The sequence below is a fragment of the Galeopterus variegatus genome, unplaced genomic scaffold (assembly GCF_000696425.1).
Source record: "Galeopterus variegatus unplaced genomic scaffold, G_variegatus-3.0.2 Scaffold4788, whole genome shotgun sequence".
Taxonomy (NCBI): domain Eukaryota; kingdom Metazoa; phylum Chordata; class Mammalia; order Dermoptera; family Cynocephalidae; genus Galeopterus; species Galeopterus variegatus.
Window position 1 is genome coordinate 62791 of NW_007730899.1, and position 27064 is coordinate 89854.

General features: G+C 36.0%; 1 protein-coding gene across 6 annotated transcripts in view; it reads left to right on the forward strand.

Moving 5' to 3' along the window:
* Positions 1–27064, forward strand: part of USP40 (ubiquitin specific peptidase 40) — an 83660-nt gene that overhangs the window by 34351 nt on the left and 22245 nt on the right. For all 6 annotated transcript variants that reach the window (XR_551648.1, XM_008588357.1, XM_008588362.1 and 3 more), the window contains exons 13-24: positions 1256–1427; positions 3460–3544; positions 4467–4537; positions 5261–5580; positions 7841–7964; positions 9277–9334; positions 14951–15004; positions 15780–15868; positions 17135–17221; positions 21756–21792; positions 23499–23563; positions 25672–25746. Coding sequence is in view for 5 of the 6 variants with exons in the window: in XM_008588357.1 (XP_008586579.1) it covers positions 1256–1427; positions 3460–3544; positions 4467–4537; positions 5261–5580; positions 7841–7964; positions 9277–9334; positions 14951–15004; positions 15780–15868; positions 17135–17221; positions 21756–21792; positions 23499–23563; positions 25672–25746 (1237 nt within the window). In the remaining variant the exon portion in view is untranslated. The remainder of the gene's footprint in view (positions 1–1255; positions 1428–3459; positions 3545–4466; positions 4538–5260; positions 5581–7840; positions 7965–9276; positions 9335–14950; positions 15005–15779; positions 15869–17134; positions 17222–21755; positions 21793–23498; positions 23564–25671; positions 25747–27064) is intronic.

Sequence of the window (27064 nt, forward strand, 5' to 3'; positions counted from 1 at the left end):
GGGTGCAAAGAGAGCCTGCCATTAAAATTACTTCTCATATTTCAGTAGTTGGGGAGAACTGGCATGTAGTGACAGATGTCCAGAAGTAGGCAGATTTTCAACAGGAAGGAAATATGTATTCTACAAAGTATTGTGTTTAATGTCAATCTTGGACAAAAACCTATTCTGGATTCTTAAAGAAATGGTTTGTGAAAACTTGATGATCTCAGCATTCTCTTTTGGGGCCTAATCTCAGCCCTTGTAGAACTTTATTTGCTCTGTGACAGGGTCTGTATGGTGTTGGAATAGGGAAATGGACATTCCCACAGTCTTCTTGTGGACCCAAGTGGGTTATTATGTGGCAGGGATATGCTCAACATTTTTATCCTTGACTTGGAACTGGGAGAAAAAAATAGCAGATACACCGAATGACATAAGATCAAAGGAACTCTCAACAAAAATCAAGACACTAAAAAGATAAAAATTTAACACAGTGAAATGTCTTAAGTGTAAAAAATAATCGGCATGCATGGTCTGGACTAGCAGTTAATATTAAAATAAATAAATGAAAACAGAACAGCCTGAGGGGTTTTAAGTCAGCCAGCACTAAGGTCTTTAATGTGGTCATCAAAAAAGCAAATGCTCTCTTCAACAACGGTAATAGAATTGTTAATAGAATCTGAAGTACTTGAATTGTGGTGATAAGCCTCATTCCAACTCTACATTGATCAGACTCTACCAGGGTACCGTGTTTGGCATCAATCAGCTGAGTGGATTCTGAGAAGAGCAGCCAGTGTCAGGCTCCTGCTAAGGATATTTAACCTGGAGAACATAGGCTCAGGGTGTTCATTGCTAGTGACTTCAAATATTTTATGGGAGTCTGTGGAGTCCAGTGGAAGTAAAGATGATATAGAAGTTGATAAATCTCAACTTAAAATTATGTGAGCAGATTTATAGCATTTTGTTCATAACTGTAATCTCATCCCAGGACTGGAAGATTTCAAGTGTCAGTATTTGTTCAGAGAAATGTGGTTAACATGGCATGGTCTACATTAAAACAGTTTTCCCTTTCTATTCATGGTGGCAGTTAGAGCTGAATTTTTGCTATTTATTGAAAAACCAAAATGAATCTTTTTGTCACATAGAAGAAATGGATGTTGTTTATTTAGGTAGAATGGAGAACTTATATTGTAAATCAAATATTTTTGGTTTGAGATGAAACACAGTGTCTGTTATAAAAACACTGTATTTACATACTTTTTATGCCTCTTTAAAGGGCAGAATGTGATTCTGCAAACAATGATTTTGAATTGCATCTTCACCTGGGCCCTCAATATCATTTCTTCAATGGGGCTCTACACCCAGTAGTCTCTCAAACAGAAAGCATGTGGGATTTGATCTTTGATAAAAGAAAAACTTTAGGAGATCTCCGACAATCCATATTTCAGGTAATTTAGCCTTACTTCCTCTTAATTTAGACTTTACAGTCCATCTCCAGCTGGATTCTCCATTTCATCCCATTTAGGATACAACTGTTTATTTTTTAAAGCTGCTTGGGAAAATCCTACATCAGCCTCTTCATAGAGGAATGACCCAGATGTTCTTTACTCACAAGTCTTCTAGAAAGGCTTTTCTGCATGGTTCCCACCGTCAGCTTTTCAGGTGGAAAATTGGGCCTGGTACATTTTATTTTGGTGGGGAGAAAAAGTACAAGGTTGACTCTTTTTGAGAAAATAAATAAAGGAGAATTGTTTTTCAGAGGGAGTGAGAAGTTAGAGATGAATGAGCATGTTGCTTAAAACCAAGAACTACTAAACAAAAGCGTCTAATTTTGTACTCTCCTGTATAGAATAGCATTTATTAATAAGATTCTTAAGTGAAGGAAAATATCTACTGGTCTGTAGTAAAAACATAGTTCTACTCATTATCTCCAAATAATTTATCCATCTGTATTGTAGTGATGATAAAAACAACAACCAGGGGCTGGCCGGTTAGTTCAGTTGGTGAGACACCAAGGTCAAAAGGCTTGGATCCCCGGACTGGCCAGCTGCCAAAAAAAAAGAAATACAATAATAATAACAACAATAGTGCTCTCTGTTTTACTTACAGTGCTTTCATAAAAAGTTCCTTAACCTCATGAGTGTAAACTAACCCCATTGTGAAGATGAAGAAATTGTAATTCAGAGAGATTAGTGTATTGCCCGTGGTCAGACATCTAGTTAGTGTTGAAACTGGGACTCAGCTCTGGTCTCCCTGCTCTTCATCTGGTCGTCTTCCCTCTCAGTCACACTTCTTCATCCCACACTACTTACTTCCTGATCAAGGGAAAAGGAAATTTAAAAAATGTAAGCGTTTGGGTTTTTTCCCTGAAATAAATGAATTTTTTGAAAAATTATATCACTAAAATTATTAGCTTTCTTCGGATTTTCTTCTCCTACTAAGAAAAACAAACCATTTTTTTTTTTTTTTTTTTTTTTTTACTTGGTGTTGTCAGCACCACGCTCTCCCAAGTGAGCCATGGGCCGGCCCTCAATTTGTTTTTTAACTTTGGTTGATTTTAATGTTCTTTAAATGCTGGATCAGTATCAGGATTTCTAAAATTGTCTTATATTTCTCAGCTTTTGCATTAAAAGTTTATTTCTGAGCCAATTGTGGCAGTGTTGATGTAGGTGGAGTTGGGGGTCTGAACCTGTCTAGGGTGACATTTCAAGTGGAAAAGACATTATTCATCTTCATAAGTTTTAGATATATTCTAGTCTCTTCTTTAGGTGTTTTGAGTATCCATCTCTACTAACTGGTATCTTAGAAGTAAGCCACTGGCAAAAAGTGAAACTGACATAGTAAACGAATAACATATAAATATGAAATTTCTTTTTAAGAGAAATATCTTATGGTATTATGGAGAAGGACTAGATAGAAATGACCTTTATGGGTAATATTATTTTGGTATGGTTACCACCAGCCTCAGAGTCTCAGACCTAGAAACTTAAAGAACAAACCCCTGATAGTCTATTATATAAACTGGTAATGCTGCTTTTTAAATTAACAGTGGGCGTCATTCCTTTCAGGTAAATAGAATATGAGTGCATGCCAGAAGCAGTGCTGCTTTTTCCTGACCAGTGCTAATTAAACAATTTTTGCTCTTTTGGACAAAAACTTCTAGGCTGGCATGCTGATAACTTTGCCTTCTGATAAAAGTTTTCTTCACAAATTAAGTAGAATTGTTTAGATGGTTGTTGTGCTCTTAGGAGATGCCAGAATTCTTCAGTCAGTAATGGAGATTAGCCATCTTTGGATTTGACTAATTTAACAAGTGATGTCTTATTACCGATTTCTGGTGTTGGGTAGGGATGGATGAATTCATTTGCTTGATCCCTGTATCATCTACATACGTAAATTGGCCCAGGGCTATTCTTATTTAACCTGGAAATGTGATATGTACTTTTCATTGCACTCTTCTCTTTCATTAATACTCTTTAGCTGTTAGAATTTTGGGAAGGAGACATGGTTCTTAGTGTCGCAAAGCTTGTACCAGCAGGACTTCACCTTTATCAGACACTTGATGGTAAGATAAATATGGAACACAGCATCTCACTTTATATAGATTTATATTTTGTGGCACTGCTCTGTGATTTTCTGCTCTTTGCCAGGCCTTCTCTCACCTGCTCTTTCTTACCTATGTAGATTATCATCACATTTCTTATCCTGTTGTCAGTTTTCATAAAGAAGTAGCTTATCCAGTTTATAATGTATCCAATTTATATGCCGTGTGAAATTTGTCTAACATGGAAACATTTTATGTTTTCTGAAATTAATGCTACCTCTCTACCAAAAATTTTTTAAAGGCTTCAGAATTTTTTTTACATTACCACAAATTTTTGAGCAAAGTGGTTTAAAACCATTTGAATCTTATTTACATGGCTTGACTTTCTACCCAACTCTCAGCTTCAGATTTTGCTGCAAAACAAAGAAAAATACTTTGAGTTCAAAAGTATTTACTTCCTTTAAATAACAACAAAACGATAATAACAGTAGCAAGAGTAACGTTTATTTTGGGCTTCGCTATGCCAAATATTGTGCTAAGTGTTTTATATGAATTATCTCATTTGATTTTCACAAAATTATTTTAAAATGAGAAAACTGAAGCTGAGAGACTTGAAGCACACAAGGACATACAGCTAATTTGTGGTGGAGCTCAGACCATTGGATACCTGAGCCTAACTCCTGTTCACAGTGTCATATGCCTCAAGTACAGCTGGCCTTTGTAGTAACTCTTTGTCCTTCTATCATGCTTATGGAACAGCATTTTAAAATAAAAATAAAAACAACATAAAATATCAGTATAATAATAATTACTGCTTTTTGCTTAATTTTCCTTAATAAGAATTCATTTTCAAACAAATATTTAAGTGTCTCAGCTCTTTCTTTAGCTAAATTGTTTTTGATGACCATGATGAATGGTTTCACTGATGATGTCATCTTTCTAGGAGATGAACTGACACTGTGTGAAACTGAAATTGCTGATGGGGAAGACATCTTTGTATGGAATGGGGTGGAGGTAAAAATCTACTGAAGAAGTACTCGTGATAATTTTGGATTTTTTAAAAGTCATTGTAATGTTATTTTATTCAGCATACGTGAAGGCAATTAGATATTTAAAAACTGCTGAAATGGGGCCAAGCCCGTGGCGCACTCGGGAGAGTGCAGCGCTGGGAGCACAGCAGCGCTGGGAGCACAGCAGCGCTCCCGCCGCGGGTTCGGATCCTATTTAGGGATGGCCCATGCGCTCACTGGCTGAGCGCGGTGCGGCCTGTCTCAAAAAGGACAAAAAAAAAAAAAAAGAAAAGAAAAACTGCTGAAATGTTCACTAAATTTTAGGTGCAGTCAGGGTTAGTTGGATGTTAGGGAACGAAGGTGGCCTGGTGGAGGAGAGGGAATTTTCTCTTGCAGGGAGAGGGCGAGGAGCATCTCAGTCCACTCTGTGGACTGTCCTTGATCCATTGCATATATTTCTAAGGCTTCATCACCACCAGTAATAACTCATAAATCTCTGTCTCCAGCCCAGATTTCTCTCCTAAAAAATAAAAGATGAATAAGAGAAAGTTTCAAAAGAAAAATCTAAAGTTCTTCTTCTGATACTTAAAAGACACTTGTGAAAATTTTATTTTACTTGGAAAAAATGAGGGTTGTTCTACAACAGTAGTCTTTTTACTGTGTTGTTATGTTGACTGAATTTTGGCAAATATAAACTATATTAATAGTTGTCTTGACATTATTGCAGGTTGGCGGAATCCAGATTCAAACTGGTATTGACTGCGAACCTCTGGTTTTAAATGTTCTTCATCTAGAAACAAGCAGGCAAGGAGAAAATTGTCAGCAGATAGTAGAAGCTCCACATGTCTTTCCTTCTAACGCAGAAGTGGGCACTCTGTTCACAGCCTTAGCAATGCCAGTAGGTGTCCTCCTCACAAGCAGTGCTGAGTCTGCAGGTGAAGAGAGATGGGCTGCTGTTCCCAAAGAGGACATGAAGAAGACATTCAGAGAACTAGGTCTCAGAAACGGAAGCTCGATTTTAATTCAGGATTCTAAAAATGATAACAGGTAACTCACTAAAAAGAGAAAAAGAGGGAGTTTTTTAAAAATTATTTTAATTGCAGTACTGTCTAGTAAAACCCCAAAGCTTTATTTATTTATTTTTGACAGCTGGCTGGTAGAGGGATCTGAACCCTTGACTTTGGTATTATAACACTGAGTTCTAACCAACTGAGCTAACTGGCCAGCCCCCCAAAGCTTTATTTTAATGATAAGAGTTAAATGTTTCTTTATTTCTAGACATGATGTGCTAAATATTGTACATAGGATTATTTTAAGTTATGCAACTTAGAGAAAAAAATGATGTTGTAAAGTGATTTTTTTGGTAAATATGGTGATAAAATAATACAGGTATCCCTGGTTTTATGGAATAGATACAGTCTTAATAAGTTGGCCATAAAGCAAAATCCTATCAAATTGAATTCTGATTAGCACCAATTTTAGAAAACTAAAGGCACATTTTCACAAAGAAAATTCTTGAAGTTTTTCATGAGAAAGGTATTAAGATCATGGCTAAATTGTGTCTGGATATTTTGTTACAAGAGACCAATAAAACAATTCAGTTTATCCTTATAATCCTTTTTTATGACTCTTGAAAGCCTCCCAGCTGAATCTTGTAGTCACATTTGAAGTTCAGAGGTGCTACATCTCCAGTTTTGTCATCCATGTGTGTGAGGGTACATTTCTGTAGCTGTTGTGTCATATACTGTAAAGTCCCACATTTCCATCTATTGCGGACATTAAGTTCCCTACCTTATCAGTACTGTGAATACACTCAGATTGTAGAAACTTTGTATTATTTATAGTGGAAGAGAAGCAGAGCACTTATGAACTGTGTTTTCTTGGTATTATATTTATCACTATGGCTCTTTTGGACAGGTGTTTTCCAGACATACACTTCCCTACCTTATTTATAAGAAAGTTTATTATATGTTTCCTTATAAAAGGTGACATACATTTATTAGGACTTGGGAAATGCAGACATGAAAACAGAAGAAACCCAAAACTGCATCCCTCTACCAACCATGCAGTGTCGATCACTGTTAGCATCTGGGTGGCTTTCCTTTATTTCTGAACTCATTATTGTTTTTTTGTTTTGAAGTTTTTTCTTTTTAGACACGATGACTATTTTGCAGATAAATAGTTGTATTTTGTGCACCGCTCCCCATGTTTGTAGACACTTTATAACCTCATTTGATGGCTACGTAATAATCTGTGTTGACATTATTCTTTGCCTAACCGTGCTCCTGCATGAGGCAGAACGGTGTGTTGGGTAGGGGCGAGCACTCTGGAGCCAGCTGCCTGCGTTGCTTCCCAGCTTGACCATTTACTCACAGTGTGACCTTGGGCAAATTATTTCCTCTCTCTACTCAGTTTCTTCTGTAAAGTGGGGATATTAATTAGCACCAACTTCATAGAGTTGTAAGGACTGAGAGAGTTAAGTGCTTACAAAGTGTCTGCACCTCGTTGGTGCTGAATGTTTTAGGTAATATCTTTGTCATCAATGTCATCATCATCATCATTGTGTACTTAAAACTTTGTTATATTTAGGATTGCTGACTTGAAATGGAACCCCATAGAGGAATAACTAAAATAAAGGGTGGAATTGTGTTTTAGGGCTCTGATATACTCTCCTGCGAGGCCATTCAGTGCTTCTGTGTGAATTAGAAGGAAGTTACCCCTTCCTCAAGACCATTTACTACTCTCTGTAGGAAAATTTTATTAGAACAAGATACTCTGTTGCCAGTGGTTATCATTAACCAAAGCTCTATCATAAAAATACAGATATATAATGTACATAACACATACGATACCCCTTAGATATGGAAATTTCGTGCAGTGTTAGTCTGCACAAATGTACTTGGCTGCCCTGTTGTTAAACTAAGTCCAAATCCTGTGGGGTGGGCTTCTGGCATAGATACTCTTTTAAAGCTCCTTAGTGATTCTAGTGTGCAGACAGAAGTTAACAGTTGATTGTTTGATTACAACAGTTCTCTTTGAAAAATGTGGCAACGAATTATTTGTGTAAGTGAAAAGATATTTGGAGTCAGGAATATAGACTCCGTAGGCTGCCCAACATCACCCTGAAAAGCTAGCCAACTTTTGTAGAGACAACTTAGTAGAACTTGGTCACCTTTAATTAGTCACATTAAGGGACACATGGAGAGTTTTGGAAGTGGTGCCTAAGGAACAGTATTAATTTTCTGATCCTTTCTGATCCATAAAAGTACTTTGTAAAGACGTGTTTTTAAAATATCTTCACCTACAGTTTGTTGCCCAAACAAGGGAAACAGAGCCCTAGTGTGAATGAGATGGACTGGCTCCAAGTTAAAAATTTATGCCAATTAGAATCTGAAGAGAAGCAAGTTAAAATATCAGCAACTGTTAACACAGTAAGTAGATGATAATTAAAGTTTGGCTAACAGTTTTTTAGTAAGCAGATTTTTATTTAGAAAGCAATGCCTTAATCTTTCAGAACAGTTGTCTTAATAGACTTCTAAGTCTTAAGAAGTCAACTTGTTATTTTTAACATTTGATTATTACTTGTTTATCTATATTAGCCCTCGACATATCTCAAAAAAATATGTGCCCTTTAAAGAAAATTCCAACACCTAGTATTAGAATGTGGGAGCTACCTATTTAGTTTGTGGAATCCTCTGGCTTTGATAGATATAAAATTCTGTTTTCAAGGGTCTTTTCCATATTTTTTAAACTGGAAATATATGTTATGTTTTTGTGTTATGGGTTTTTATTTTTTAAGTTTATCTTAAATTACTCCACATTATACAAGAGACTTCAAAAAGTCTTTTTGTGGAAAAATAGAATTAAAAGATAATATAGTATTTCTATGAACTGTATGAAGACCCCCTCACACTCTGCTCTGTATAAAGCCAGCTGCTCATAAAGGAATTCCTTCCATCTTCCATTTGAAGAGGATGATATTGGTTTCCTTAAATATTATCTCAGGAAATTTCTTTTTATATTCATGTACTCCCAATTTATTAAGTTTTTTTTCTATAATAACAGAAATGTATTAGAATATTGTTTTCTTTTATACAAATATTATAATTTCTTAAGGTGCATTAACAACATTTGTTGATACGATAGTATAAGGTCAATATACTAACACTTAGGAGATCTACTTCTCTGACCATAAGTGATTGACTTTGGTGAAATCCTTTATTACTTTAGTCTGTTTCTTCTTGGCACAATGTGGGGTACTGGTGGGAGTCAGAGAAAATGATCACTGATACAAGTTTTACCCCTAAATTTCCAAGATTTTGTGCCCTAGAGGAAATTAACCTGACCTAAAAACGAAAACAATCTAAAATAAAGTAATTTAAATAGAAATTTTAAATAGTACCCTTGGATTGGTGTTATACATTTAATATTATTTATGCTTATTGGCCCCGAATTCATTCTTCCTAAAACAGAGAAGTGTGATTGCCTGCAGTTTCTTTTGTTTCTTTTGTTTTCTCCCAAAATAAAGGTTAGTGGTTTGTCAGTATATTGCCTTTTCAGGTAGAATTGTTTTTTTACTTTTCTGTAGGTATTCATTCTATCCCAATTAATATTAACTTGGCAAAAACTACTAAATGTCAGGTATATCTCAAATAATTCTAAGTGCACACTGATGATCTTCATTTTCGTCTCCTCCATTGTTTTCAACTTGTACACAGTCATTAGTTTATTTCTCTATTTTAGGTGGTGCTTGATATTCGAATTAAAGCCATAAAGGAATTTAAATTAATGAAGGAACTAGGTAATCATTTATGTTTGCTTTTTGGTTTTTTGTTTAATTTAGTTCTGATTTTTTATTAAAAAAAATATGAGACAGTACAAGAAATAATTTAGGGAAAACTCATCCACTTACCACCCAAAATGGACAAATGTTAACATTTTGTCATGTTTGTTTTTGTTTGAAACATTATAAATAAAGTTAAAGTCCTCTGTGTTCTCCTCAGTCTCTTCTCTCTCCCTCCCCAGATACAAGCAGCATGTCTAATATGGGTGTGTATCTAGTCCACATATTCATATTGTACTGTGTATATTATATTTACATGTATGTGTATATGTATGAGGTACTTCAAAAGGTTTGTGGAAAAATAGAATTAAAAGATAATACAAATCTTTCCATCAACTTTTTGAAGTACCTTCATATGTATTGCATTATTACATTTACATAAATTCTATCATACTGAATTGTTATTTTGTTAACTCGCTTATTCACCCACGATTAGGTTTTCCTTAACACCTTTATTGAGGTATAATTTACATTCCATAAATTTCACTCATTTTAAGTGTATAATTCAGTGATCGTCAGTAAATGTATAGGGTTGTACAACCATCACCACAATCCAGTTCTAGAATATTTCCATCCCTCCAAAATGATCTGTTGTGCTTATTTGTATTCGGAGCCCCTAGCAATCACTAATATGTGTGGTGTCTTTATAGACTTGATTTCCTGGACATTTCACATAAATAGAAACATACAATATGTAGTCTTTTGTGTCAGGCTTCTTTCATTTAGCATACCATTTTTGAGGTTCATCCATGATTTAGCACATATCAGTGGTTTGTTCCTTTTTATTGCTGAATAGTATTCCATTGTATGGATTTATCACATTTTGTTTATCCATTCCCCAGTTGATGGACATTTGACTTGTCTGTACTTCTAGACTTTTATGAATAATGCTGCTATAAACATATGCATATAAGTCTTTGTATGGACATATGTTTTCAGTTCTCTTAGGTAGATACACATGATTGGAATTACTAGGTAACATAGCGAATTTATGTTGAACTCTATAAGAAACTGCCGTACTATTTTCCAAAGTGGCTGTACCATTTACATTCTCACTAGCAAAGTATCAGGGTTGCAGTTTTTCCACATCCTTGCCAGTATCTGTATCTGTGATTGTCCTTTTGATTATAGCCATTCTAGTGAATGTGAATTGGTTTCTCTTTGTGTGTAAATTGAGCAAGAACTCAAAATCAATATACAGAAACCATTGTATTTTTATCTACGAGCAACAACAACAAAAAAAGGACTTTGAAATTAAGAAAACATAATAGCATAAAATATCTTGAAATACTTAGGAATAAATTTAACAAAATATGTGCAAGATCTGTACACTGACAACTAGAAAACATTGCTGTGAGAAATTAAAGAAGAACTGAATAAATTAAGTGATGTACCATGTTTGTGGATCAGAAGACACAATATTGTTGAAAGGAAAATTCTCCCCAAATCAATTTGTAGATTCAATGTATTCTCACTCAGAATCCTAGCAGTTTTTTTGTTAGAAATTGACAAGATGATTCTAAAATTTATATGGAAATGCAAAGAACCTAATGTAGTCATAATAATTTTGGGGAAAAAAAAAACGAACAAGTTGGAAAAGTTACACTATCTGATTTCAAGACATACTCTAGACAGTATACATTGGCAGTAGAAAGTAGAAATATAGAGGTCAGCAAACTATGGCCTATGCCCTGTTTTTGTATAGCCAGTTTATAGTTTTACACTATTAATGGGCTGTTTAAAGAAGAAGAATGTGCAACAGAGATCATATGTAGCCCATGAAGCTAAAATATTTACAGTGGAACTAAATAGAGAATCCAGAGATAGGTGCACACATAATCAGTTGACTTTCAACAAAGGTGCAAAAATATTTCCATGGGGAAAGATAGTATATTTTCAACAAATAGTGCTAGATCATTTGGTTATCCATATGTGCAAAAATGAACCTCAAGGTTTACCTCATGTGATGTAAAAAGTTAACTCAAAATGGATCATACCTGAAACTAAAATTTCTAGGAGAAAACATATGAGAAAATCCTTGTTACTTTACCATAGAGGAAGGGTTTTTTGTTTTGTTTTGTTTTTAAGATAAGACTCAAAAAGCACAAACCATGAAATAAAAATTAACAAATGGGACTACATCAAAGTTTAAAACTATTGCTCTTCAAATGGTATTTGAAAAGGCAAGCCACAAACTGGAAGCAAATATTTATAAAACACATATTTGACAATGGACTTGCATCCAGAAAATAAAAAATACTTGTACACTAATCAGAAGACAGACAACTCATTCTGAATTGGGAACACTAAACAGACACTTTACAAAAGACGACCTACCCACAAATGACTAATAAGTACAGAGAAAGATGATCAGTGGCATTAGCCATCAAATTAAAACCATAATGACACACCTCTGTGCACCCAGTGGAGTAGTTAGAATTTAAAGTACTGACAAAACCCAGTGTTAGCTAAGATGTGAAGCAACTGGACCTCCTATGTGTTGCTGGCAGAAGTGCAAAATGGGTACAGTCACTTTGGAAAGTTAACTTGTTTCTTATAAATTTAAGCCTTCACTTACCAATTCTACTTCTAGACATTTACTGAAGAAAAGTTAAAAAGTATTTTCTTGCGAAGATGTAAACGTCCATGAACATAAAGTAGAAACAATGCAAGTTGCCATGAGCAGATGGATGGATGAGCAAATTGAGGTGCATCCAAACAGTGGGATACTAGGGGCCGGCCCGTGGCTCACTTGGGAGAGTGTGGTGCTGACAACACCAAGTCAAGGGTTAAGATCCCTTGCTGGTCATCTTTAAAAAAATCAAAAAAACAGTGGGATACTGCTCAGCACCGAAAGGCAGTGAGCTGCTAGTTCCACCCAATGCAAAACACAGACAAGTCTCAGTCGCTGTGCCAAGTGAAGGAAGGCAGACACAGAAGAGTACATACCGTATGATTTCCTACATATGAAATTTAGAAAAAGTTACGGAGGGATGGGGGTTGAAGGATTGACTGCAAAGTGGCGCCAGGGAATTTTGGGGGGTGATGTGAATTACATCTGTTTGCTGGTGGCTGCCAGATGTTTATTTATCAAATTCTATGAACTGTACACTTAGACTGGATGTGTTTTATCATAAGTAAATTATACCTCAGTAAAGTTTGTTAAAAGTATATATTTTATTAAAATGGTTCACCTTCTTCCCCATCACTGGTCTCCCTTCCACTCGTGCTCCCCTTAAACCATTCTTCACATAGCAAATGATCTTCATAAATATATGTGAATTGGATCATGTCACTCTTCTGCTCAAAGCTATTTTGTGCTTTTCCATTGTACTTCGGCTAATTCCTTATCTTAGCCTATGAGAACCTGCATGATCTGATCCTGATCCACTTTTCTGCTTATTCACAACACACTGTCCATGCTGACTTGTGTGAGTTTCTTGGTGCACGAATAAGCTCTTTTCCACTCCTGAGACCTTTTAGTGCTGTGATCTCTCTTTCAGCTCCTCTCCCTTCACTCTTTACCTACTAACTTCAGCTATTGAGCTGAAATGTTACTTCCTTTTATCCCTGACCACATGATCTCCATTAATCTCTGTTTTACTCTCATAACACGCTTTTCCTTCACAGCAGTTATCGCTGTAACTGCCTTTTTATTTGTTATCAACATCTGCCTCTCTTAGGCCAGGGTCTGTGAGGGCAGAGTCCATGGCTGTTTTGCTTACTGCTGTGTCACCTGCTTCTGGTACAGTGCCTGGCACATAGAAGATACACAATAAGTGTTGAATGAAAGTAAAAAGGTTTAAAGGAGATATTATTTAAAATGCACTCCTTAAATTGGGGAACTCTTCATAAACTGTTTCAGCTGACAAGAAATTTGTATTAGAATTATATGCTAATATTATTATAGTATAAGATATTAAACTCAAGAATCTCAGAAAGAGCCAATGTCAAGGATTCAGATATCCTTACTGGCCAGCTGCCAAAAAAAAAAAAAAAAAAAAAACTGACAAGAAATTTGTATTAGAATTATATGCTAATATTATTATAGTATAAGATATTAAACTCAAGAATCTCAGAAAGAGCCAATGTCAAGGATTCAGATATCCTTACTGGCCAGCTGCAAAAAAAAAAAAAAAAAAAGAATCTCAGAAAGAGATTCTGCTATTGTCTAATAAAGTTAGAACTTCTGAGGCACATGCCATTCTTTCCTATTCAAAAGGCTTCATACCCTCCCCTCCCCAATTCATGTCCTACTTTATAAGAATTGTGTTTAGAATGAAAAATTGATGTGTTCCTTCCCACAAAAGAAATCTGCATCCTCAAAAATAGTGCACGCTGGCCCTAATCCATTTAATAAGCATAAAACCACCCAACATATCTTAAATATAGAGTCTGCTTTGCACAGTTCTGGTGTGCATCAGTTTCAGTTACCACATATAGTTAACATAATATCAGTCCCCCACATGGTTCACATTTCAGCAAACTTGGTATATTAGCTGTGAATAACTGAATAAAGCACACACTTGGCTACTAGTTCTGCAGTCCACACATCACACGTAAATACAAGTGGTGTGCCAAGACCAGTGACCAGTCACTGCCCTTCTTTCAAGTCTGTCAGTGGTTGCATTGCACATCTGTTGTACAGTTCACCACATAGACAGCAAAGCGTGTAGTTGTATTGCCTCCTTTTCTCCCAGCAATAACCCACATGACATTTTACAAGAATGGATAACTGAAAAAGGGAATTGGCTGACAGAGGAAAGTGCACAAAAAAACAACAGTATATGGAGTTATGAAAGAAGCAGCTGCCCATGGGAATGTTGACACTACTGTCACTTAAGAGACTCTAGATATGCATCGAGGAACTTGGCGAAGGTGAATTTACCGACATAAGTGAGGAAAGTGGTCGTGACACAAAGGTTGACAGTGTCCCAGCAGAAGTGACACTGGCAAAAACTTCCCATTAAAGGAGCTCTCAAAGATATTGCATGACATTGAAAGTGCAAAATATCAAATATTGGAAGCTGATACAGACTTAGAAAGGGGTATGACAGTTCACCCTGGGGGTAGGAAAATGCTCACTCTCTATCATAAGCTGTACAATGAGAAGAAGCAAGCCCTGTTTAAACTACTCTTGATAATGGGTTGTACAAAGACATAAAACGGTTTCATTCTCAGAGTTTCTAGTGTTTTAAATTACAGGGTAAATATTAGTTTTACAGTTTTTTGGGGTTTTTTTCCCAATACATGTATAACCAACAGAGTTTCAAGTGTTTCGGCAAAAATTTTTAAAACTCATGTAATAATTGAATTTTTTTCCATTGATTATTAAGGTTGTTTTGTTCAGATTGCTCAGTTTTGGCTTGTAATTTTACAGTCCTGCCCTACTGCGCAAAGCAAAGAGTGCCTGTATTTGGGTTTTTTGGGGGGTGGGGTGGGGTTGGTTGTTGGGAGGTTTTTTGTTTTCTGTTTTGGTTTTTTTAGCTTATTGTAGCTTCCTGCTAATTAGCACAATAGAGCATCTCTCTTTACTTTTCTTTGCTGTGCTAACCAGCTCCTTTTTATTTATAGCTGAGAACAGCTGTTTGAGACCTATTGATAGAAATGGGAAGCTTCTTTGTCCAGGTAAATTTTTTTGGTAGTTTTCAAATGATAACATACACTCACACCATGTGTCTTTCTGAACATTCTTACTTTAAATAATGGCTTCCAATACCTAATATTTTTAAATTACCTTTTAGAAACTGATTTATAGGACATATTTTCATTCAGGAATCTCACTCATATATTACAGAAAACCTTAACCTGAAAAATAAACACTTCTGTTTTTTGACATGAAGCACCCATCTTTCTGATTATCTGATCCTCATTTTAGTCACAGTTTTGATCTAGTTATGTCTTTCTAGCTTCATTTTTAAAGTTTTTCTGTTTGATTTGCTGATTTTATTGTGATGCCGGTCATGAAATAGAATCGTTGGTTCTCACCTCTGTAACCTCTCTTGTTATTAGACTTAATTTAATCATGGACAAGCCTAATTATTGATGGTAGTCACAATCTCAACTTTAAACTTGGAAGAAGCTGACCACCATTTATGGATCGATTTGGAATATGTGGCTTTTAATCGATATAAATAACAGCTCCTTGAAAAAGTCATTTTTATTAAGTAGGAACTTAGAACATTCATAGCTGCCTCTTAGTACTGTTGTACAGACAGAGAGAATAACGTATTCTAGAGCATGGAAGCTGAACCTCAAGCATAACCATAGTGCACGTAGTCCTTTTAAAATGTGCAACTCATTTTTCTTTCTTGATTTTCAAAGAAAGACTGATTTCAGTATATTGTTTTGCTTGGAGCAGTAGGATTAATAATATTCATTATGTTATCAAAATTCTTTATAGTGCCAGACAGTTATACTTTGAAGGAAGCAGAGTTGAAGATGGGGAGTTCATTGGGACTGTGTCTTGGAAAAGCACCCACTTCCTCTCAGGTAAAATAAGGTCACCTGTCAAAACGAAATCAACTCTTCCATAACCAGAATGTCTTAATTTTATAATTAGTACCTTAACTACTCCAATAATATTGTTTTTCTCTGTAAGTTTTTTTCCTTAAATGATGCACTTTATTTTAGGAATACATCTGTATAGTTTTCTGTGTTTAAATAAAAAATATTATGCCAAAGTATATTCATATGGTTCTTTTTCTGTGAAAATTTTGTGTTAAGAGGGATTTTTAAGGCTGAGTGGCCACCAGTTTCAAACACTGTACTTTATAAATTTTAAGATGCACCTTTTTTCCCCCACATTTTAACATCTTAGAGGTTAGATTGCATCTTAGTCCGTGACTTCCTGCATTTATAGCAACACTGTTTTGTTCTTCTTTTTTTAATGGTGCAGAAAATAATGAATCTACCAACCAATGGCATTTTAGGTTTAATAAAACAGTATATTGATTCTGGGCTTAATTACTCTCTGCAGTAATAACATCAGCCTCCCTTACCCCTTGTCTTCATCAGTATTCATTTTTTTGTGTAAAATATCAGGTTGGTCTTTATCAGAAACCCTACCTACTTAATATTCTTTTATTACACTCCAGAAGTCATAGTGACATCCTTATTGTTAAATACCCTGTATCGAGGTAATCTGGACTCATCACATGTTCCCATGGTTCCTGGATCTACTTCATTAATTTCCCAACTACTTCCCTTTTAATTTATTTTCCCCTGAACTCTAGCAAATAGTTGTGCATGACAACCTGAAAGCAGAGAAAACATGACAAGTGAGGTTGAGTTAGAAAAAAAAAAAAGCAGGGCTATAAGGAACTGAATCAGTAGGAGATCAGATTTATATTTTTCCTTTGGGGTCTTGGGAATTATAGTATATAGAAAATAAAATCATAACCAAATGACTCAGAGAAAAAAACAAAGTTTTTGCTTACTGTGTGTAATAATTGTAAATTCCTTTTGGGAGTGACTGAGACAAAGATGGAGATCAAAGCAGAAGAAATAGTATCCATGAGAGATGTTTATTAGAAGTAAAAACATTGATGATGAAGCATTTTATATTTCTAGGTAGGCAAGATTATTGTTTATATTGTAACATTAAATTACTCAACATAGTCTTGTTTTTAAATAATTTGAGATTTTTTTTTTTAAGTTTTGTAGACACTTGGCTTTACTTTTTTGGAAGTAAATAATGCGTTTATAGAATTTTAAAATCCAGATTAAATTGCACTCATACTTCTGTCTTGATCTTAGCTGTTCCTGTTTTTTGCTATGGGGAGTAATGTTCAACCTGGGACAGAGATGGAAATCATAGTAGAAGAAACAACATCTGTGAGAGATGTAAGTAATTTTACTTTTTGTTCAGGGACTGTGGGTGTTTGGGTATGGGAAGAAGTGGTATCATGTGTTAGGATTTGTAGATCCTAAAGCTACAGCTTACATAATATCCTTCAAGGAATTATATGTACTCACTAGAGTAGCTTTGGAAGCTTGAAAATTGGTGAACCAACTGGAATTTTTAAGTAATATTACAATTTTTTTCTCCTTTTCTGATTATCAGTAATACTTGTTTATTATAGAAATTTGGAATATGCAGAAATAGATTAAAAGAAAAAAAAGAAACCCCCTTAATATTCTTTATCCCACCAATATTAACATTTTGGCATATTTCCTTCTGATAGTTTTACTTTGTATACACACACAATCACATGACAGGAATTAATGTTTATATACATGTATGTGTGTGACAAAACAAATGAGTAATTATGTTGGTGTTATTGAGAACTGGGACTTTCAATATAGAAAATGGAGAGACAGATAAAATCCATGTGGTTAAATAAAAACTTGTTCTCCTAAATTTGAATTAGAGAGTATGAATGAACTTCATGTATTTTTTATTAAATTTTTTTTCTAGCTCTGTCCTGACACAGCTTAGAAATAATGATCAACCTGGTAGAAGCAAGTACCCCTAGCAGCCAAATTATGGTTGCTAAATACCATTTCCTACTACAAGGAACTGGGGCCAGCTCTACATCTAGGTCAGGAAGTGTATAAAATGAGCCTGGAGTAGTACCTTGTCATCACAGAAGGCAGTGAAGCTACTAACAAAGGCTATTGGAATTGTCAAAGAGACTGAAGAGACCACTAGTCAAAGATAAGACAATTCGAATATCAGTGAGAATAATAATTAAAATTGATTGAAACATATACATAAAATCTGTGAGTTCATAATGATTCTAAAAGAAAATATTCACTGGTTACCTATCGTGGATGCTAGGGAACCATAAAGGCCAAAAAAAGTCAAGCATTTATCCTGTTTTTCCTTTGCAAACTATAGCTCAGGGTAACTGAGTAGATAATGAAAAGGTTTTCTTCATAAACATATTCCAACTATTAAATGAAGAAGGAATTTTAGAATATCACAATTTTTCAACTCCTAATAAATTAATGGATCTAGGCAATGATCCTCAAAGAACTGCTAACAACCAAAAAAATACCAACACTCAGACATTATAGAAGTTCAGAATAATACCCGTGCTCTTCTTGCAAAAAACAGAAACTGGACCTGAGTCTGATCAAGCCTCTAGGTCTAACTACCAGTTAGTAAGAAATACAGGAGATGTAGGAACATATTAAATGTACCAAAGGTCTGCAGTCAACAAAATCCAGATTGGAAAACTCTTCAACAAATACATTGCATGGGTTGGGGGCACCTATAGGTTAAAAGAGGCTTAAGATAAATAGTAACCAGTTACAATGTATGGACTTTATTTGGGCTTTGATTCAAGCCAAACGAGCTTTAAGTAGTAATAATTTAAGAGAAAGAGAAATTTGAACATTGGCTGGATATTTATTAATATTAAGGAATTCTTAATTTTCTTATATATCATAATCATTTTAGGGTTATGTTTTTTAACAAAATGCTTATCTTTTAGAGATGCATACTGAATATTTACAAATGAAATAATATGATATCTGGTATTTGCTTTAAAAAGATCTGGGGGAAGGATAGTAGAAGTGTGTGGGGGACTAACAAACAAGACTGGCCGTGGCAATAATTGACACTGATTGATGTGTACTTGAGGTTCCTTTTACTATTCTCAGCATGTGATTGAAATTTTCCATGCTAAAACATTTTTTAACCCTTTGTTATATACTGTAAATATTTTCCCAGTTTTTCATTGGCCTTTTAACTTAGTGTTTTTAATGTCAAAGAAAGAAACCACAAACATGTTCAAGAGTGATGTCTAAATCTTCCTTGCTGTGCTCTCCTGAACCCATTGCAGGGAATCTTGTGCCCACAACACCACTGAAACAGCTCTCACCCAGGTTGTCAGTGGCCTCCGTGTGCTGTGCCCCGTGAGCAGTTGGCACTCACCCCACCTGCTCTGTCAGCCGCATTCGACATCACTGGTGACTCCCTGTTCTTTGAAACACTTTACAGCTCAGCTTCCACAACTCTTCATGTTTTCCTTCTACCCACTGGCCTACCCCTTCTCAGTTAGCTATTCCCTCCTCTTCTCTGTACCTTTTGAACATTCTGCTGCCAGTTCTTAGATTGGCCTCACCCCAGAACATCCAGATGCCACTTGGTTGTCTAAGAGTCATCTCAAACTCCAACACAGCCACAGACGAACTCCTGTTCTTCTTCCCAAAACACATTCCACTCACATTTTTCTCTCCTTCAGTTAATGGCAGCTCCTTTTTTCTGCTTGCTCAGGCAAAAAATGTTGAAGTCATCCTTGATTCTTCTCTTATGTCTCATCCAGTTTTACAGGAAATCTTTTTGGTTCTGCCATCAAAATGTATCTAGGATCTGCCCACATCTCATTCCCTCCACTGCCACTACCCTGTCAAGCCCTTCATCTGCGTTATTCCAGCAGCTTCATAACTGATCTCCTTGCTTCCAGCCTTGTACCTCCCAGGGTCTGTCCTTACAAAGAAGTTGAGTGAGGGCCGGCCCTGTGGCGCACTCGGGAGAGTGTAGCGCTTGGGGGCAAGTAGCGCTCCCGCCGCGGGTTCGGATCCTATATAGGCATGACCGGTGCCCTCACTGGCTGAGCGCGGTGCAGGCGACACCAAGCCAAGGGTTGCGATCCCCTTACCGGTCACAAAAAAAGACAAAAAAAAAAAGTTGAGTGATCCTTTAAAATGTAAGTGAGATTAGTCACTCCTATACTCACAGCCTCCTGTGGTTTCCCATCTCACTCAGAGTAAGAGGTGAAGCTTTGAATGACCTTGCAAGGGCCTTGTGATCTGGCCTTCTCGTGCGATTGTTTTCAGACCTCCAACTACTTCGCCCTCTACTGCAACCACTCTGGCCTCCTTACTGTTCCTCAAACAAGGCCTTTATGCAGGCTGTTTCCCCTGTCTCGAACACAATTAGGTTGAATGTTCCATTATTTGTTTTTCTTAAATAATGAAAGCCTTTAAAACAGTAGTTTTCTTTTTTTTTTTTTTTTTTTTTTTTCCTTTTTGTCTTTTTTCGTGACCAGCAACGGATCGCAACCCTCAGTGTCGCACCCGTACCGGACCGGGACCGGCCACGGGATCGCAACCCACGGCGTTGCTCCCGCACCTTGCTCAGCCAGTGAGCGGCCGGGCCGTATGTGGGATCCGAACCCTCGGCGAGAGCGCCACCGTGCTTCCCAAGCGGCACACTGTAGCAGTGCGCCACCGGGCCGGCCCTAAAACAGCAGTTTTCTTTGAATACAGTTTTGGTCCCATTCCCCATGTTTTAATATATTGTATTCTTGTTGTTACCATTTTCTAAACAATCTGTAATTATGTTTTGAAGTCTTTAATTGTAATCATACAAGTAATCATGGACTTATTCTCACTTTTTAAACTTCAGGAGAGTTAAAAATCTCCCTTGGTCACTACCCTATTCCAGTCCCTTCTCCAGAAGTCACTGTTGTCATCAGATAATGTAATCTTATCCACATTAGTAGAGTGTCTTTCCATATCTTAGCCATGCATATGCCAACATGTGGCTTTGTATGTACACATAGAAGTGAAGAGTTTAATTTGTTTGTGTGCTTTCTTTTAAATCATAAATGGGATCATGCTGCATGTATTGTAATAAAACTTTAAGTTTCACTTAAAATATTTTAAAGGTCTTTTAAGACCAGTATGTATAAGTCTGTTTTATTCTTTGAACTGCTTTAGGACATTTCCTAGTTTTTTTAAATGCTCCCCCATCAATAGCTATTTTGATTGTTTACCATTTTCTCTTATTCCAAACAGTACAGCAGTGATTGTCCTTGCTTTGCTCTCTTTTGCTCAAGATAGTATAAATCAATTTTTATTTACTCTTTTTGCCAAAGATTTATTTAGGAATGTTTTTCCCTCAAGAAGTTGGGAGTTTTAATTACTATTTTTGTTTTAAACTTTTGTTAATATGTCCCATTTTTGCATTGTGCCATGAGAGCACAGCTTGCCCAGTTCTTTCCTGATGAGTTTATATATGAGTTGTGTTTCATTGGTGCTAAACAAAGGCCAGTATTTTATCAGACTCAGAGTTTAATGTGTATCTATGAAATCAGCCTAATTCATCATATCCAGTTAAATACACACTGTTAATCTCCATAGGAAGTAAGTAGTTACTCAAACCTGGAAGTTAGTGAACAAAACTTTGAAGTAAGTCCTGGTTGCAAACACTGTAAACACTGATTTTTTTTCCCCTCCTGAAGTGGCCTCACCTCACTCTTAAGAAGGAGAGCTCACTTGTGTATTATCTTCTCAACTGTGTATATCTTTATCTATTCAAGAATTATCAGACTTAAATAGGTCCAGGGTGAAAAAAAGGATGTTTCTCCTAGAACTGCAACTCATAAACAGAAAACTAACAGTGGACATAATTGTTTTTTTACAGTGTTTAAAGATAATGCTGGAGAAATCTGGCCTACCAGGTAAGTTATTTACCGTAATGATGTAATCTTATCCACATCCTTGACTTAAAATAAATAATCTATAACCCTAAGGAAAACTTTTTTAACCTTTTTTTGGGAGAAAATTTTTACAGGATTATGGAGAAAAAAAATAGTTTCATTTCTGTATTTACATAAAAAATTCTCCTGGTTCTTGTTTGCAAGCTAAAAGAAAACTAGTGGTAGATTAGTTCTGAGTAACCTAGATAGCTCTAACAACCTAGACAGAATCCAGCAAAAGTACAAAAGAAATAAAGCTAAGATTTATACCACCTGGAGTTAACCCAGGTCTTTCACTGTTTTTTTTTTTTAATCTTTTTGAGTCAATTTCAATTCATTATTTCATATTTTTGTGGTATAGATTAGAGAATGTAGTATGAATGAAAAAAAATAAGCCCAGGGTAAACTGAAGTAGCTTTCTGGGTGGAATCATGAGCCTCATGAGGACCAGTGAGCCTGATGAGGCGTCAGACTTTTATTAGAGTGCTTTGCTGTTCTCAAACTTCATTAAAGTAGAAGCCTGTGTCATTGCTATTTGGAAGGGAAGGTAACAAGCTCTAAGTAAAAGGCGTTCTTCTAGAAGGGTACACACAGTGTCTCATTTAGTCTCGACAACACTCCTACCATGCAGGGAGCATCAGCTGTTCCCATTTCACAGAGGAGGAAAAGGAGGCTGGGAAAGGCTAAGTGCCTCACCCAGAGCTATGCAACAAGTAGCTAGGTCTTGCTGCTTTCACAGCCCATGTGCCTGCCACCATGCTGTGCTTTGAAGTGATAGTGTTCACTTTTAACTTTTGGTGATTTTTTTTTTTTTTTGAGGTACTTAAAAGTAAGTAAAAAAATTGGTAGAAATCTACTCTATTTAAAACGAGAACAACTGACAAAAGAGGGTCTATAAAGAAGAGTATTGTGGGGATTCAAAACTGTGGCCGGTGGAGATAAATATGAGACCTATGTTTATTCCTCTGGCTATTAGATGTTTTTGGTGGGTGAGGGGAGTTGTCTGTTTATAAATATAGCTATTTTTTTTTAATAACCAGGATTTAAAACTTTTGCCCATCCAACTTTCTTACCAACCCAATAAAATTCTCATTTCACCAATGTAGCAAGTATACTGAAAAACAGAAATCAGATTAAAGTCTACTGAACATTTATAAATATTCACTTATGCCAACTTTATTAAAATGCTATTCAGAAAGCACTAGCACTATACTTTTGTTGGATTAACTGCTAAGTGGGTAGGAATAATTTTCTTGTAAACATTAGCAGGTGCTGAGCAATATTAGCATACACTTTCAGCTAAGACAGTAAAAGACTCAACTTCATAAAGTTGTCAGAAAGGATTCCATACTTATGCATATGTGTACACATATGTATGCTGATGTGTAATGTATATATGTGTGTACATGTAAATAATAAAGGTATAAAGTAAATATTGTATAATAGTAGCAAGTGGTGTTTTTATTTGCAAGTATACATTTGTGGAAGAGAAGGCAAATTAACCAAATTGAGAGAACAACTTAATTTTTTTCATGCTCTGAAAGACACAATTTACTTAAAAATTAATTAATGACTATTAGCAGATCAAACCCCTTCTGATATTCATTTGCCCACAAGGGGCACTTCTGACAAACTCTTAAAATATATTCTTCTGATTTTTTTTCATCCTGATTTTGATTCCTTTACAGGAGATACATGGCATTTACGAAAAATGGATTGGTGCTTTGAAGCTGGGGAGCCTTTATATGAAGAAGTAAGATTATCTGCATACATTTTACTCTTAGAAATGATTACTTTGTATTTTCCTACAAGATACCCAACCCACACATAAATAAATTCAAGAGAAGCCCTTCATTATTTTTCTTAGGATACAAACATCTATGAATGGGTCTATTTCCACTTTTTCTTACTGTATTTTTTTTTTTTAAAGATGACCGGTAAGGCGATCTTAAACCTTGACTTGGGATCTGAATCCGTGGCCTTGGTGTTATCAGCACCACACTCTCCCAAGTGAGCCACAGGCCGGCCCTGACCGTAGGTTTGTTTTTTTTTTTTTTTCCTTTTTGTCTTTTTTTACTGACCGGTAACGGGATTGCAACCCTCGGTGTCGCGCCCGTACCGGGGACCGGCAATGGGATCGCAACCCTCGGTGTCGCGCCCACACCGCGCTCAGCCAGTGAGCGGGAACCGGTCTCCACATGGGATCCACCGCGCTCCCAAGCAGCGCACTCTCCAGTGCGCCACCGGGCCGGCCCCGTAGTTTTTTGATAGAAAGTCTCAGCTAGGTGGGAACACTTCTGACATCTGTGATAAATCTCATTGATGAGAGAGAGCATGTCCCTAGGAGTAGTAGTTCATTAGGAGGCAGAAAATTTCAGAAAACAAATGACATTTGAACTAATAAAGAATTGGAAGATACATTCGGAATTTTTGACCCCTGAATATTTTAATCTCAGAGTTCCTCTGTAAGTTAATGATGCAGAATTCATCTTACCAACCAGTCACCAAAGCTCTGGTCCAGACTCTAGATCCAGCCAGACTCTTAGGGTAGCCCTAGGAACAATTTTATCATAGAGTAGTTGGAATCTGGTTAGTCATCATCGTCTTGGTCCAAATAGTATCAAACCTCCCAGTTCCCATAGCCTTGGAAGTAGAACCAAAATGAAGCTTTGGGAGAAAGCTTAGAGACTTGTGGTCAGCTGCCCTTTTCCCCAATCTTTACCTGCCTGCTTTCTGGTGAGTGATAGACAGTGGCATTGAACATCAACAGCAGGTTGAATTCAGCAGGTGTACTGGGGCTTTCCAGCAGAATGCTCTTTGCCCTACAGCAGTCAGTCAGTCAGTAGAGAGAGGCCCCTCTTGAGTCTTGGCCAGGAGATTGACTGTCCTGAGTAAAAAGTGGACCTCAAAGAATCTTCAGGACATAGAGTTTGGATGTCAGAAGAATATATTTATTCAAGTAGTTTTGGAATTTTCTTCTCTATTAATTCCCAAATTGGTATCAAACAATTTATCTAAAAGCAAACTCATTGCCCTCAAAACTGGCTTCTCTTCCCAAATTTGCCATCTGTCTTCTCATCCTAATCTTTTCAGACTAAAACATGGCTTACCCTATTTATCTTTTGTTCTTCATGTTTAGTCTTGGCCTTCAAAGCCCTGTCAGCTCTTGTACTCCTTCCCTGAACACCCCACTGCTGGTCACCTAATTGAAACCTTCTTTTGCCTATTACTAAATTACTACTTCAAAGGTTCCCTGGGCCAAGTGTACCCCACTTCAATATGTCATGCATGTAGTGGCCAAACTGATCTTTAAAAACTCCTCAGAAATCCTGAGTAGCTCCTTTATTTCTGTCCCACACCCCTTCAATTTGTGCTCACCCTTCCAGTCCAGTTGTATTTCCTGTTACTCTCCAGCTGGTGCTTCGCACTCTGATCAGTCTGGTCTCTTAGCTCTTTACCAAAACAAGCCACGCTGTTGTCAACCTTGACGTTGCCGTTGTTCTTTTTTTCATGAGAAATTCCTTCTCTTGGTACCTCTAGCTTTGCAAATCCAACCCATCTATTTAGGCTCAACCAAAATTTCATCTTCTGTAAATCAGTCTCTCATCATCTCTTGTCTTATCCATTGCCCTTTCTTGAATCTTTTATGATACTTATAGCTTATACCCTACAATTTAATACATAATGCTATACTGATTTTATAGTCTTGGCATATTTCTTATCTCTTCAATATCTGCTTTATTATTCATTTATATGTTTCTTGAAAAGGTAATAGAGGCATAGGGTTAAAAAAAAGATCCAATTGTCTGTTCATTCCTTTCAGAAGTCATAAGTGACAAAAAAGAATTTCTCTTTTCCCAGGATGCAACACTGAAAGAGCTTATGATATGTTCTGGAGATACGTTGCTTGTAATTGAAGGAAAACTTCCTCCTCCGGTAAGATTTTGCTTCTGAATAGACATTTTGTAAGTAATAGTTACTGTTTTCTGATTACAAAGATGATATATTCTCATTGTGGGAAAATGGGGAAATACAATCATAAAGACAATAGAGAACTTTCCCACAATCCTACAAATCAGATATATTTCCTCCCTACAGATATTTTTAAATAAAATTAAAAGCAATTGCATGTAAAATTTTATTTCCTACTTTTCATATTTAATATTTTAACCTGATCATAACATTCAAAAACAATCATCATGTCCAAGGTAATGATTTACTATAGTTTAACTCACCTATGTCCCCATTATTGGAAATTTAGCTTATTTTAATTTTTTCTTATAAATATAAATCTTTAAGATAGTTCTAAAAGTGGAATTACTAACTCAAAAGGTGTGAACTTTAAAGACTTGTTGCTATATATTGTCAAACTGTTTTTCCAACAAGTCATACCAAATTTACAATCCTATCAGTAGTATATGAGAGGGCTCATTTCACTGTGCTTCCATAAACATTGCATATTACTACTTTTTAAGCCAATATTTGTTTTTTTCAAATGCAGATACATGTAAAGATGAAAAAAAAAAAATGGCCCCAAAATTTTAGTACTTAGATAACCATTTGCTTTTGATTAGAAAATTTAGACAGCACAAAAGGCTGTTAAAAATGAAAAGTGGAAGTCACGTCCACATCGTTCTCTTCAGCGAGAGCCACGATTGGTTTATTTTTCCTTTAATATTTTTCCAAAAAAACATTATGCATATTTGTTTGCTGAATGTAAATGTGCATATCCTTTTTAAAGTTTCCATAATAGGGATAATATTCTCTATATTGTTTTACACCCATTGTTTTTTCTTGGTTTTTGTTTCCTTAGTTTATTTTGGAGATCTCTTCATATCTGCACATACAGACCTACCTTATTCTTTTTCATAAATTTGTAGAATCCTACTGTATTTTGTACCATGACTTTTAATGATCTTTAAAGTTAATTTTGGATTAGGTAATAATCATGATACAAAATTTCAAGTGTATAAGAAGAGGGGCCAGGAAAAGTAAGTGTCCCTCCTCCTCTCCCCACTCCCAGCCTCCCTGTGTCCTCTCCCCACAGCAGCCAGTTTCCTCTTTTCCTTCCAGAGGTATATTCTTTTTAATATATACACATGCAGTCACTCAAGTATGTGTGCATATATATATATACATATCATACATACACATATGTGTATATATTCCTTTTTATTTGCCAAAAAAATTATATGCTAGAAATCCTATTTTGTACTTGGCTTTTTTCATTAATATTTTATCTCCAATATATGCT